Source organism: Erigeron canadensis, chromosome 4 (assembly GCF_010389155.1).
Source record: "Erigeron canadensis isolate Cc75 chromosome 4, C_canadensis_v1, whole genome shotgun sequence".
NCBI classification, from domain to species: Eukaryota; Viridiplantae; Streptophyta; class Magnoliopsida; order Asterales; family Asteraceae; genus Erigeron; species Erigeron canadensis.
Window position 1 is genome coordinate 25,992,785 of NC_057764.1, and position 14,790 is coordinate 26,007,574.

The following is a 14,790-nucleotide window of genomic DNA, read 5'->3' on the forward strand; positions in this document are numbered from 1 at the left end:
ATTTTACAAAGAGTCAAAGTTTCTGGACTTTAATTTATATATAACATTTTATGAAGGCTTAAGTACAGTACATGATGACGTCATCGTTGTCGTCATGCTGACGTCAGCCAATTTTTTTTTTTCTTACGATTTTATACATCTTATTTTTAATACTTAAATTTTGCAGTTTTAATTTTAGTTTAACTTTTGGATTCTTAACTTTAGCTAATTTTTTGTATACAAACTTAAGTATAATTTACTTTTAAAGTTTTAAACTTTTAACAATTAACTTTGAATTTTAACTTTAATCATCAAATCTTTTTTACTTTTGATCTTAACACTTAACTTTTGGATTTTTAAAGTAGCCTTGGCTACAGTAAAATTTATAGTTTTTTATTTTCACCACTAAACTTATAGGATTTCTACTTTTGCCACAAAAATACTACTACTTTTATTGTTTTACACTTTTACCCCAAACTTTCACATCTTCTATGTTTAATACAAACTTAGATTATTTAGATTTTTAGGTTTCTTAATTTTTGCCACATAACTTTAACCTTTTAATTTTTGTCACATATCTTTAATTTCTTTTACCTTTAGCACGAAAGTTTAGTTTTATTTAGTTTTAAACATATGTTTTTCTAACTTTTGTCACGAAAGTTTCATTCTCTTTACTTTGTACCACGAAAACTTTTTATTACTTTTTGTCACATAAGTTTAATTTATTTTACTTTTGGCACGAAAGTTTTGTTTTATTTACTTTTTAAACTTTCGTTTTTCTATTTTTTGCCACGAAACTTCATTCTTTTTACTTTTTATCACAAAAACTTTAAAATTTTACTTTTTGTCACATAACTTTTATTTCTTTTACTTCTTGCATGAAATTTTTGTTTTACTTACTTTTTAAATTTTTGTTTTTCTAGTTTTTGTCACGAAAGTTTCATTCTCTTTATTTTTTATCACATAAATTTACTAAAGTTTTCGTCCTTTTACTTTTTCCCACATCACTTTCGTCTCTTCTACTTTCCACACAGAAGTTTTGTTTTATTTACTTTTTATACTTTTATTTTTTTGACTTTTACCAGGAAAGTTTCATTCTCTTACTTTCTACCACATAACTTTTTTTTTATAACTTTTGCCAATAATTTTTACTACATAATTTTTAGATTTTTAACTTTCGTCAACGAAGTTTTATTTACTTAACTTTTTACCACATAACTTTAAGTACTTGAAGTTCAATCACCAAAGTTTATTTTATTTACTTTTTACTATATAACTTTATGTTTTCGCCACATAACTTTCAATTTTGTAACTTTTTTCACCACATAACTTTTGAATTTTTTTTTCTTTTGTCAACAAAGTTTTATATTCATAACTTCTTATCACATAACTTTAAATTTTTCAACTTCAGCCACCAAAGTTTCAGTTTCTTTACTTTTGACCACATAACCTTTCACTTTTTAACTCTTGCCACGAAAATTTCATTTTATATAATTTTTTCCACATGTGTAGATGTTACGTAATGTCTCCCGGGGAAACGTCCGGAGACAAAAAAAACTAGTTAATAATTATAAGTAGATGACTGCGTGGATGCCGATTATCCTTAATCTAAGTGGTTAGACGAGATGCACAATAACGACCTGAATACTAAAGAATTCATATCTTCAAATATCAGTTGATGTATTTTCAAATATCAGTTGATGTAGCGGCTCATTAGAACTTGATGGAATGTTTTTTGTGTTTTGAAAACTCAAGTGACGGATGAAAATAAAATTCGACTTCGTCAAATGAGAAAATATTTACATACGAGCACAGACAGTGGAGAGAGTTAGAATGACTCGTTAAAGACAAGAGAAAAAGTAGTCAACGGTTACCAAATTTATTTTTTTTTTTGTCTTTTAACAACTAAACATACTAACTAATAAAATTTAATTCCAATTTTATCTGATTCAATTAAATTGTATGAATCATAGTGCGTAGGTAATTGAAATTTGATTTTTTTAATATATAATATACAAGTTTTTAAACATATAATAAGTTGTTATTGATCGTTCTAGGCTGTCATTATTATTTTCCAAAAGATAATTACGTGGATAAGAACGAAGTAACAAATAATCCGAGGAATCCAATCAAAGATGCAAACACTTTCATTAACATCACGACTCTCCTTCTCCTTCCCTTTTTACAACACTCGCTTCAAACCCAAACCAAAACCCAAACACTATTTCCTCCTCGTATTCAGAACAAGATCATTCGTATCGAACAAAATGGGTGTTGATGACAAAGAATACAATCCTGAGCCAAGCCACGTGGCAGGAGACTGGTACTCAGTCCCTGAACTCAGTCTCCGTGACCATCGTTTCACCGTTCCACTCGATTATTCTCGGCCATTCAAACAATCACCATACATCTCTGTTTTTGCTCGCGAAGCCGTTACAGGTGCACTTCATTATTTAATCATCATCATTATTGTTATATGTTTAGATTATTATATGAATTCTGATATAAATAATATATATTCAAAGTCAAACTTTTTGTTTAAATCTTTTTTTATATTATTATGCATATATGCATGTTTGGTGCACTTGTCTTCTTACATGTAAAATAGGATTAGGTTTTTGGACTATAAATGTGAATTTAGAAAAATGCTAGTAGTTTTTTTAATGATCTTACAGTACCAAATAGATTAGCCCCTTTTACTTATTAAGTTGAATTATGTATGTTAAAAGAAAATGTCATAGAATGGTCCTTATACTTTCACTTTAAGTCCATTTCGGTAGTTATAAATTGGGTTGAACTGCCTGAACATGGTTCGGTTATGGCCCAAAACCATTCAATTCCAATAACTACTTAGTTAAGTTGATGGAAAGCCTTGAACATTTGGTTTTAGTAAATTGGTTATTCGGTTGGTTGTCGATGTTATGGGTCATTTTGGATAGGTCAACCTTTTAAGTCAGGCACCATAGTTACTTAGTGTGTGATGCTGATGCGGGTGTCTGATGATGATTAGTTGAAAGTAAGTTGGTTAAGCTATAAATGATTGTCTTGGTCTCGGTTGTAGTATGGGGGACTGAAGGAGACATTATTTCCATTATATTGAATGATGAGGAGTTTTGGCTACATGCAGCTGGTTCTATGTTGGAGAACTCTTTAGATGCTACCACAAAGAATAATTCCGTGCCTTCTTGTTGTAAACAGAAATAGTGTGTTATCTGAAATTCTGAATTTAAGGGGACATGTCATAAATACGGTGTTTGATGTTATCATTGAGTCAGCTAGCATCAATGGATGGTATGTGTTTTATCATCGTATTTTGGTTAAATTTAACTTTTTAGGGCATTAAAATACTGCAAAGAACCTACAGTCAGTGATGTAGATGTTATAGGGCCACAAGTTCCAACTGGAGTTACTGGTACATCAGCAGGCTTAATTGATGTGGTTGGAACTGCTGAAGTTAACAAGAGTCTTTAAAAGTGGCAAATGAAATGCCTAAGAAAGGTCTCAGATGGAATAGAAGTATTCAAAACTGGATGATAAAGATAAGAATGTTGCAGTCAGCTACTATTTGGAGTTTATGTTGGATTGGACTCCGGAATATGTCTACTCAATGGGCTGCTTAGATAAGATCATCGGTTTGTGTTCCATGCAGTTTGTGAGTTTGATTTGAGGAAGTTATTTTGGATGGTAAGTTTAGTGCAAGTAGCAAATTTCACTCAAGGGAAACGGTCAATGAAAAAGTTTTTGTTGGTAAAGGAAGCAGTGTTTGACTGTTCGGGGTGGTGGAGACAAGAGAACCCTATATATGATGGTGTGTTGAAAGGGTTTGTTAGAAACTTCTGGGTTAATATGGCACGAGAAATGTAGTTCATACCATGTATAGACAGAGGGCAACAAGTCTTCCAGCCCTTTGCATTCATCACTGTCTTCTTGTTTCTTTTAAATCTTAACATTCTGTTATGGTGGTTTATGTTGGCATATGGGTCTTGGTAAATGGTAATGGTAGTGTTCCAGTTGTTGCAACACAACTGAGAAATAAGTTGGACGTGGACTTACCAGTTTTGATGAAGGTTATTGGCTGGCATTACCTCTTTATGAGCTATAGTCTCAAAGCTTCATTCGTAACATATTTGGAGTTGGGTCGTAGAGTATATAAGATAGTTGATGTTTTAAATCTTGTCAGATAGCAGATCAAGAAATGCTTTGAGATGATTTTTGGAGCTCTGCTCTTCTGGTGGGCCAGGTTGAAGGGAATGTGTATGTGTCCAGGATAATCTATACAATGGAAATTTCGAACTCTGTAGAACCATGTTTGGTTAAATTGGTTCTGGTTTTTGAGCATATACATAACTGAACCAAAATATGGGTTATCCTAATTGCCATAACCAAAAACCATATGTCATATGATTGAATCGGTATATTTGGTTTGGTTAAATCAGTCTGTGTCATTGCAGAGGAAGTGAATTCATGTTCTCCTATTAAATTTAGTCTGAAGTTAAGATCTTACCTCACATAGCTTGTTCATGCAGAACATGATTTGTATTTGATCATGGTAAATATTATCCACAAGCAAATCGGCGTGTCCTTTGTATTGGCCTTACACGATGGTTGGTCTGATCATCAGCTTAAAAAGTTATATCTACAAAAACAGACAACAAATGAAACTGAGAAAACAGTTATTCAAATGTTAGGATATTTAGGTAGGATTTCAATGTATGGCGTGTTCTTTAAAGTTCTTTAAAATGAACCAACCCTTATTACTTTTTAATATGTCGTTCATTGTTATAATCTGAGTTACCATCTTTTATATAAACCGGTAATCTGTGGTGTAGTTGGAAAGGAAGATCAAGCTATGCCATACCTTTTATTCTTACAAGGCGGGCCAGGTTTTGAGGCTCCAAGGCCAACTGAATCAAGTGGTTGGTTGCGAAAAGCATGCGAAGAACATCGAGTTATTCTCATGGATCAGGTTTGTTTTTACCATCTTTTTGTTTGAGTTTTAGCATAACCCAACACTAACTTTGTTAATCGTTATTCTGGTTGAAACGCAGAGAGGAACGGGATTGTCAACTCCTCTGACAACATCATCTATGCTACAAATGAAGTCTGCACAAGAGTTGGTTGACTACTTAAAATACTTTCGAGCAGATAATATAGTGAATGATGCGGAGTTTATTAGAAAGTATCTTGTTCCCGGTGAGGCTCCTTGGAAGGTCCTGGGTCAGGTGTGAAAATAATTCTTGGTTTTTAGGGTTCCTATTTATGTTCAATTCTGGTTTTTTGCTACTTTAGTAGCTAGTTTTTTTGTGCATAGAGTTTTGGTGGTTTTTGTGGAGTGACGTACCTGAGTCTTGCACCACAAGGGCTGAAAGAAGTCTTTTTGACGGGTGGAATCCCGCCAATCGGTGATGGATGCACAGCAGAGGCTGTGTATAATGCTAGCATCGGTCCTATAGTCCTCCAAAACGAGAAATATTACAAGAGGTACCCACAGGATATTAAAATTATTCGTGATGTGGTAAACTATCTGGCTGAGTCAGGAGGTGGGGTGAGTAGCTCCATAGACAACATTAAACTAGATTGTTTAAGAAATAAGTAACCTTCTTTGTCTCTCACTGTGTTTTTGTGTGTGCTATAGGTTCCACTTCCATCTGGTGGTATATTAACCCCTAGGGGCTTACAACTCCTTGGCCTTACAGGACTAGGGTCTAGCACAGGTTTCGAACGTCTGCACTTCTTGTATGGCACACCATTCACTCATTTCTTATCATAAATACCCTTGCGGATACCATTATTAATTAACCTTTCTACTCTTGCATATAAACATATGTAGTTAAAAGGATTTAACTATTTATAAAATATATTGATTAATAATTTGTTGTATTCGTTTTGATTGAAAGTGAAAATAGAATGTTGTGTTTTTTTTGGATTAGTTATGAATTGATTGTTGTTTTGCTTTAAGGTTTGAGAGAGTATGGGATCCCGTAATAGTTCCTGGTGCAAAGAAGCAAATCAGCTATTACTTCTTGAATGCCGTAAGACCAGTTATCTTTCTATTTCTATCCTTGTATGTGTTAGTATCTGTGTTCTGATTTCTCACAAAAATGCAGTTTGAGAAGTGGCTATCATTTGATACAAACCCGTTATATGCTCTTATGCATGAGTCCATATATTGTCAGGTAACATACATGTGTTCTTGGTTGTTTTATTAATGATTGTTTCCAGCGTCATCTGTTATTTATTTGATATTTGATTGTAACGTGAAGGGCGCTGCATCACAATGGGCTGCTCACAAAGTAAGGGCAAAGCATGAAAGTAAACTTGATGCAGTAATAGCTGCTAAAGAAGGCCGGCCTGTTTTCCTCACAGGAGAAGTAAGAACCTCACTTTTATTGCAATGTATAACTTAAAGACAATCTGCTCATATTGCATTTTGCTATTGCAGATGGTGTTCCCTTGGATGTTTGATGAAATTCATGCATTAAGGCCATTTAAGGAAGCAGCTAACTTGTTGGCCGAGAAGGAGGATTGGCCGCCTCTATATGATAAAACACAACTGAATTATAACAAGGTATGCTTTTCTCTGTCGTCTTCTAATTATAATTTTTTTTTAAAAAAATACAGAAAGTGGTATTTTCATTGTATTATGTCTCAATTTGCAAAATTTAAGATATCATGAGTTTGTAGCCAGTATTTTTTTGTTCTTTCTCTTTTTTTTTTTTTTTTCTGTAATCAGAATTTGACGAAAGCTTTGAATACTGGATAGGTACCTGTTGCTGCTGCAGTTTATTATGAAGATATGTTTGTGAACTTCAACCTGTCAATGGAGACGGCTGCACAGATTGCAGGCATCAGGCTGTGGGTAACTAATGAGTACATGCACTCCGGTCTTCGTGATGGTGCAGGCCATGTTTTAGATCATCTGATGGGGTTGTTAAACGGTAAAAAGCCACTATTTTGACAGTCAAGGCCATAACTAGATCCTGTTAATTTTGTTTATGTTTTTAAGTTGCTAAATAGTTCATGACTCTCAAAATTAGATCAAATCTTTCACCATAGAGTTTGAAGATCATTTATACAACTTTTTTTTTTCAGTTCGATCCATATAGTCCTGCAATGTTAATTTTGCAATTGCATATGTATATCATATTGCTATTGCACTTTTACCCCGTCATGTAAAAGCTAGTACTGTGCAATGTTAATTTTGCATTAATGTTTTGAAGATTATAACTTTATAAGTGATTCTGCTCCTGAATTCTTGCAACATACATTAAAAGGACACTTTCTAATTCGTTGATGTCGGTGAATGGAAATTTACGCTGATCCAAAACTAGTAGAAACATTTTGGGCACCAATAAAAGTGAACTTTTTGGCATGGCGATTTTGGCTGGGTAGGCTTCCTACAAAAGATAATCTGATCAGGGGACGTGTACACGTTTTCTCGGTGGAGTATGAGATGTGTGGTTTGAAGGACCAGTCATTGGAGCATATCTTTAGCTCTTGTGAGGTAACATCTTGGAGTATGAAACCAATGATATATTGCTTTAAACATACTCGTATAAGTTTTCTAATTTAGAGCTATTTTTTTCTTTCTTTTAACGAAGACAATCTCTGAAAATTTGCTTCATGTCAATCCCCACGCTCACATGAATTTTAGGGTAAACTATGAAAATTCTGAGATGTCTATGAGTATTACTATAATTCACATCTATCAATATAAATTTGCACCCGGCCAATCTGACCGTAACCCACTTTTATTCCTCATAACTTTTTTTCCTTATATGAGATTAAGCTTTGGAGAAAAACAAAACCTATAGATACATAAGCAAAGCACATTCAAAATAATCCATAAAATCAAAATATGTTTTCTTGTTTCTTAGTCTATAAGACAATTAGTTGGGTAATGTTACCAACAAATAGCCTTTAGGATGAAGTTTTTGGGCGTGTAATGATCACTTCTGCTGAAGGTGATGCACGTGGAATTGGCCGCCGTATCAAGTCTCTATACATCTCTAGTTCTTCATCAACAGAAACACTGTCATCAAGCTCTATTAGTACATTTTTAAGCACAGATGAGTTGGCCATGATGAGCTTCACGAATTCCATCTCGATAGATAAGTTACTCAATGATTCCATCTCCAATTCTTGAAGATAATCCAACTTGAAGCCAGTGTGGTCTTGGAGATCAATAAAATGCATGGAAGTTGGTTGAGGTACTAACTATTCATTATAATATATCAAATTAGAAAACATGTCACAATTAGAAAAAGATCTATTGCCATTTCATTAATGGTTTATTTACCTTGAGCATAAGTTTCTCTAAATTTGGAGAGCTTTTGATTAAACAAAGAGCAGAGGAAACCTCATCATGATCCATAAAGCACACACCCATGAATAGAATTTTGAGATGGACTAATGAAACTGGTAACTTATTTGGCCTACCTGGAGCAAAGTACTTTAACAACATATGCAAAACGAATTAGCTAGCATACATACACTATTTCAATAAAATAAAATAAAAACTTAAATATTACCTTCATATAATACGTTGAGATGGCCAAAATCTGAATTGAAGGAAGACACTCAAAAAACTCAACAAATGTAAGCATGTTTTCTACTCTTGTAGTATCCTTTTGTTTTCCGACCTGCATAAGCTTACATACATTTAGAAAATGTCTATATATATATATATATATATATATATTAAGGAGCTTCACAAACACTTAATTAAGGAACTTAATTACCAAATAGAATTCGTCAAGTAGTGGGCAATGGGTTAGGAAACGTTTTAGCATCTTGGCAGAAATCTCAACATTGGAAAAACTTAGCCAGTTCAGTGAATGAAACCCAGTAAACTTTGGTGGAGGCTCGAAATCACAATTTGCGAGCTCCAATTCTTCTAATCCTAGAAGGGAGAAAAATGAACAGGACAGCCTGTAATGGTTGGTTGATGAATAATTGAGTATGCAGATATTCTTCAATGATTTATTGTACCTTGAAACAACATAAGAAACAATTTGGTCGACCTTAGAAACCATCTCTAGTTCGGTAGACAAAGTAAACTCGACTAGTGGACTTTTGTGTTGCAGCAAAACTTGATAGACGGTATCAAGTTTTTGGCTCATATTTTGTGTTGCAGCAAAAAGGAACAGGGCAGCTTGTAGTGGTTATTGGGTGATGAAGTACGGTTGAGTATGCTGACATTCTTCAATGTACTATTGCATCTTGAAACAACATAAGAAACGATTTGGTCGACTTTAGAAACCATCTCTGGTTCAATAGACAAAGTAAACCCCACTAGCGGACTTTTGTGTTGCAGCAAAACTTGATAGACGGTATCAAGTTTTTGGCTCATATTTTGTATGCCACTAGATGATGATCCTTCAAACATTTGGTCGTTAAATGTAAGTACCGGAATGCTCGCCCAACAATATCTCCACTTCCTTGACAAGATGCTCGTCTTCAATGCGTCTGGGATTGGCAGAAGACTTAGAATCTTTTCGGTTATGTTTTGAGGAAGGATGCTGATTCTATCCAAACCGCCTAAAGCTTCCATCTCTTAATTTGTCAGAGTTTGTTGGTTGATTAATTTCTTGAGAAATTAAGGCTGCGATCCATACATATATCTGAATGTACCATATATAAAATCTACATGTACATTATTTATTAAAGTAAATAAATATGTAGTTTAATCAGATTAGTTGATTTTACAGAATAACGTATCTGAACTCCACCTAAAAGAGGCAAGGCAGGGTCCGAACTTGCAGAAAGAAAAATGGAAAAGTGTTGCAATTTATTGCAACAATCTAAAGGAAACAATCAACCTACGCTAGCTTTATTTTAGCAACTACGTACCTACCACCTAAAGAAGCGGTACAATAAGAGTAACCCACTACTCCCAACATTTCATAATTAAACTTAGTCAAATTAAACCCTATTCACGTTTTAATTTCTTCTTTTAACTAACTGTATGCAGGCATCAGGCTGTGAGTAACACATAATTATGTAGAACTCTTGTATAGTTGTACACACATATTACTCATTTTATTAATACTATAAGTATATGAAAGAAAAAATGGAGAAATAAATACTAGCTACTACAATATTAATACAATGTGGATATATGATTGTTTTTAATTAGTCAAATGGAAAAAAGTTGAAAAATATGGCGTAATTATGCGGAAAACCACAACAAAAATTAATGATCGATGTGGACTACCAAAAGTAAAGCCCACGTGTCATTCCGGGTCATATTGCCCACACACGGATCATCTCGATCGATTATACGTATGCATACACATATATATTTTCTCAATCAAAATCAAACCAAAAGATTGGAAACATATTAATTGTTCAAAATTATCTTCTATATATCATCAGAAATTAATTAGAAGGAAATTAAAGATGGCTGGATTGATAGACAAGGCGAAAGAGTTCGTGGCAGAAAAGGTGGCCAACATGGAAAAGCCCGAAGCCACCATCAAAAATGTTGATCTCAAAGACATCGGCTGCGATTGCATTACATACAAAGCTGACGTCAATGTTTCTAATCCTTATAGCACTCCTATTCCTATTTGTGAAATCTCCTATACCTTCAAAAGTGCTGGCAGGTTCATTCCTAGTGATTAATATAATTAAACAACTAATTGATCATGATTATAGTATTATTTTTGATAGATATGGAGATACAAATAATTAATGTGATATAAGATTCAGGTTTGTTTGTGTTTGTTCGTTTAACCAACAAACAAATCAAAAGCATTTAATTTCGTACATCTATTATAAAAAAAAGTACTAATGCATGGCATGACCGAATTGAACGAACATAAATCATAATTTTATGATGAGATATAAAGATAAAAGTGATTATCATTAATTTGTCTAATAAAACGAATAAATTAACGATCTTGTTCATATATATATAGCTCAACTTCTCTATGAGGGATTTTAGTTAGAATTGTTAATAGATCGATACTGTACTAGAATTGCATGCCATGTGATCATCAGCTCGACTTTTAATCAATTTTGATCCAAATAACATTGAAAATCGACTTGTAGGGTGATAGCTCAAGGCACGATCCCAGACCCTGGATCGTTAAAGGCAAATGCGGACACAATGCTAGACGTTGGGGTGAAGGTGCCACATAACGTGTTAGTGAGCCTAGTTAAGGACATTGGTGCGGATTGGGACATCGACTATGAGCTCAATATCATTCTCACCGTTGATCTTCCGGTTGTTGGGAACCTCAACATTCCTGTCAACAGTTGCGGTGAGATCAAACTCCCTACACTCTCCAGTTTGTTCGGTTCCAAAACCGCTACTACTTAACATGAATGCATATGGTAAGATACTAAGATTGATATGTATGTGTGTTTGTGTTCATATATATATATATGTAACACTTGTACACGTTTTTAATTAAGTTTGCTTTTAACTATGGCATATCGTGTATATATACATCATTTTTTTTATTTTGAAAGGTAATATGTAACAATTAATAAAAATAATAATTCCCCTCATATAGTGAAACTATTTAACTCACTTTTATTGGTAAATAGATTTTTATTTTTTGTTAAATATTATAGATAACTCTAACATTATTTGAGTTCGAATGAGCCGATGCGGGATTGTTGTTTTTTCTAACTAGCCGTGCCCAAGGAAACCGGTTTGAGCCGACCCGGTCCGACCAAACCGAAAATCGAACCCGGTCAAAACCGATTTTGACCAAATCGGTTCGGTTTCAAAGCCAAACCGGTGGTTTGAAACCGATTGGGGTTTCTGGGTTCAAATCGGTTTCAATACCGGTTTCACCAAACCGGTGTCGCCAAACCGGTTTGAGAAATCGGTTTCAAACCTATTCGGTCCGAAATACCATTTTCACTTAATTTCAAGTGTTTTTTGTGAAATAATTTGAAGTTTTTTTGTGTTAATTCATTAGATGTTATTCATTGGAAGTTATCTTGGGTCCTAGTCTCGAGTCATTAGCATTCACATTGCCGAAAAACGATATACGTAGTTAAAAAGCGACCTTTTAGCATTTTTAGTGATTTTCAGTGAGTTTTCACTTAATTTTAAGTATTTTTTTTTAAATAATTTGGAGTTTTTTGTGTTAATTCAGTAGATATTATCATTTGAAAGATATCTTAGGTCCTAGTCTCGAGTCATTAGCAATAAGGTGACCGAAAGACGATTTACGTAGTTAAAAGTAATAGGCTCGGTTTTCGAATCGGTTTGGACCCGAACCGGTCCCAAACCTATCCAATCAGTTCAAAATGGGTTGGGTTTTCAAGCCTCCAAATCGGTTCCAAACCGGTTCGGATTTGTCTTCAAACCGATTTGGGTCAACACCCCTCCAAACCGGACACCGATTTGGACCGGGTCGGGTCCGGTTTGGGTCAAAAACCGACTTTTGCCCACGGCTATTCTAATTATAATTAAGTAGATATACAATAACAATCACTTTTGAAAAAACCGCTTATATGATTATTTTATAAGAAAAAAATGTTCTATTATAAGCGATTACTTATAAATAGGAAATCCCATCACCATGAATATTTTGGCTCGATCAAACGATTAAACATATGAGCTACAAAATACAAAGTGCAAAATAAACTCTTTCTATCAAGGACATTTTGGGCTATAACAATTGGGCCAGACTACCAACAGCCCAATAGGTCATGGTTAGCAACATATGGCCCGTCGGGTTTTAAATGTTAGGGACTACAAGTCTTCTACAAACAAAAGGAATTTTTATTTAAGCAATCTTTCATTTTCGTATTTGGATCTCAGATTCTCAGATTCCTAGCCTTAACGTACGTTAAAAGAATACTACCTTAGTAGAGCTAACACAATTTTTGTTTTCGATAACTAATGAGATATATATAAGAAAGTATTGTTCATGTTCGTTCCATTAGTATACAAATCTATACATAATGATCGATGTGGATAAATTGGTTTTTGCACTATGATTATATACTTGTAGAATGAGGTTAATTATGAGATTTAGATGATTAGTGTGAGTAAAAAAGAATAACATTAGCTGTTTTTTTTAACGTAACCATGTTAGATTGTAATAATTGATAATGTAAAGAGGATTCACATGAATCAAGGTTTATAGATGTTGAATTGTTTTTTGTCCTGAACGAGTAATCAAACATTCAGCTCGAAGAAAACAGACTATTTTACAGAATTTATCTTTACTCGCTTAATCGTGTTAAGGCTGGTTCAATGTTTTTTTCTTGTTCTTTTGGTTGTTGCCACATTTAATTGTCATTCGTCAATTAGTTCTAATGCTCCTTTCGAAAACTGTTTTCGTGGTCTTTTTATATTGCCAATAAAATTTCATGTGAGTTTTGGTCCTTAGACTCGCCACAAGACACAACGTTACTGGGTCCTTGAGGCAAAATATTAAGTAAACCTAATATTCAATTCCTTTTTTATTTCAAGCTTGCCTTTAGATAAGAGTATGTCCAAGGGAAATATTCTTTTTGTTTTTCTTTTTTCAAAGTAAAAATGAAGTATTATTTATAAATTATAACTAGCATGAAAATAGTACAGGGGGAATGACTGAATTTTGTAACACAATTTTTAGGAAAATCGGAGATTTACATTGGAAAAACAGATAAACGAAAAACTTTGGGTCTTTGCCCCTAAAGCCTTTAAGTCAAGACCATAAATTTCAAAACATCAATTATTGGTAATTATATCTGTTACTTCGGTTTTCCTAGCTAAAAGTCAAATATTTGGCTACTGGACCGACCACTTACTACAGATGTTGCTACTAACAAACAGGCACCAACCCCATATTTCTTTTTTCTTCAATTCAATTATTTCGGTCAAATGCTTATTTCGTAATAAATACCACACCATCACTAACAAGTAACACGGGGGACATGGGCGTGGGTTCGAAACACATGGGAAGCATGACGTGGGAAGGAAGACTTAACTGTTAAAAGAAATAAAATTAGACCATAATGGTTTTTTTTTAACAGCAAATCTACTCTACTCCTATTTTAATTTATAAACTCTATAATACTCTATTGCCAAAGCCTCTACTATCTCACCTAAATGGTGATGCCTTTTAATGCATATAATGTAACGAGATAAGTAATTATATATAAAGTTCAAAGTAATAATTATTCACATATAAACATATTTAATATATGTGAACGAATTTGTTCATATATGTCATTCACATATGTAAAGGTTTTTATGGTTTTTACATGGTTCTTCCAACCATATTTTATGTATATTTTATAATTAAAAAATAAAATGAAAACATATGTTATGAAAATTTAAATTGATATAAATAGAGAGTGATATACAAAATGTTTAGCATTTTAAAATATTGAAGAATTTGACAAACATGTACAATTGCTATAGCCTATAAGTATAATACAAAAAAATAAATTATTTGTAAAAAAATTATTAAAACTTTTTAAATTAGATTAGTATTTAAGCTTCAGCTACCACTCAAGTAGAATAAATAATTTTCTAAAAAGTTAGAATGAATATATTATGTTAATCATTGCAATTTGTTAAGTACCCACTAAGATGCAAATTATAAAGTTGAATAATATTTTATCTTAATATATACTATAAGACAGTTAAACTAATGACTTATTAACCAATCAAATGGTTCAATTTTATAAAATTGACTCTCGTTTATGTTATCATTTAGATTAATTATAAATTCAAAATTCTAATAATCATTATCCAAATATATTATTGTATTTTAATAGGTTAAAAAAATCTCATTAATTTACACTTTTTTTGTTTTCCATCGATAAATTAGACTTTTTAGCTCTAAATAC

General features: G+C 33.1%; 3 protein-coding genes across 3 annotated transcripts; 2 read left to right on the forward strand and 1 right to left on the reverse strand.

The window, feature by feature from the left end:
- Positions 1–2,120: 2,120 nt before the first annotated feature.
- Positions 2,121–7,070, forward strand: LOC122595868 (proline iminopeptidase). Its single transcript, XM_043768331.1, has 10 exons — positions 2,121–2,418; positions 4,809–4,945; positions 5,028–5,201; positions 5,291–5,524; positions 5,615–5,715; positions 5,939–6,011; positions 6,087–6,155; positions 6,243–6,350; positions 6,422–6,547; positions 6,743–7,070. Exons 1-10 carry the CDS (start codon positions 2,247–2,249, stop codon positions 6,935–6,937), a joined length of 1,389 nt encoding a protein of 462 aa, XP_043624266.1. The 5' UTR covers positions 2,121–2,246; the 3' UTR covers positions 6,938–7,070.
- Positions 7,071–7,899: 829 nt separating this feature from the next.
- On the reverse strand, positions 7,900–9,532 carry LOC122597246 (F-box/FBD/LRR-repeat protein At1g13570-like). Its single transcript, XM_043769863.1, has 5 exons — positions 9,193–9,532; positions 8,721–8,881; positions 8,511–8,621; positions 8,279–8,431; positions 7,900–8,196 (listed from the first exon to the last, which is right to left on the reverse strand). The coding sequence occupies exons 1-5, from the start codon at positions 9,530–9,532 to the stop codon at positions 7,900–7,902; spliced, it is 1,062 nt and encodes a 353-aa protein (XP_043625798.1).
- Positions 9,533–10,373: 841 nt separating this feature from the next.
- Positions 10,374–11,305, forward strand: LOC122597247 (late embryogenesis abundant protein Lea14-A-like). Its single transcript, XM_043769864.1, has 2 exons — positions 10,374–10,586; positions 11,035–11,305. The coding sequence occupies exons 1-2, from the start codon at positions 10,381–10,383 to the stop codon at positions 11,303–11,305; spliced, it is 477 nt and encodes a 158-aa protein (XP_043625799.1). The 5' UTR covers positions 10,374–10,380.
- The last annotated feature ends 3,485 nt before the right edge of the window (positions 11,306–14,790 follow it).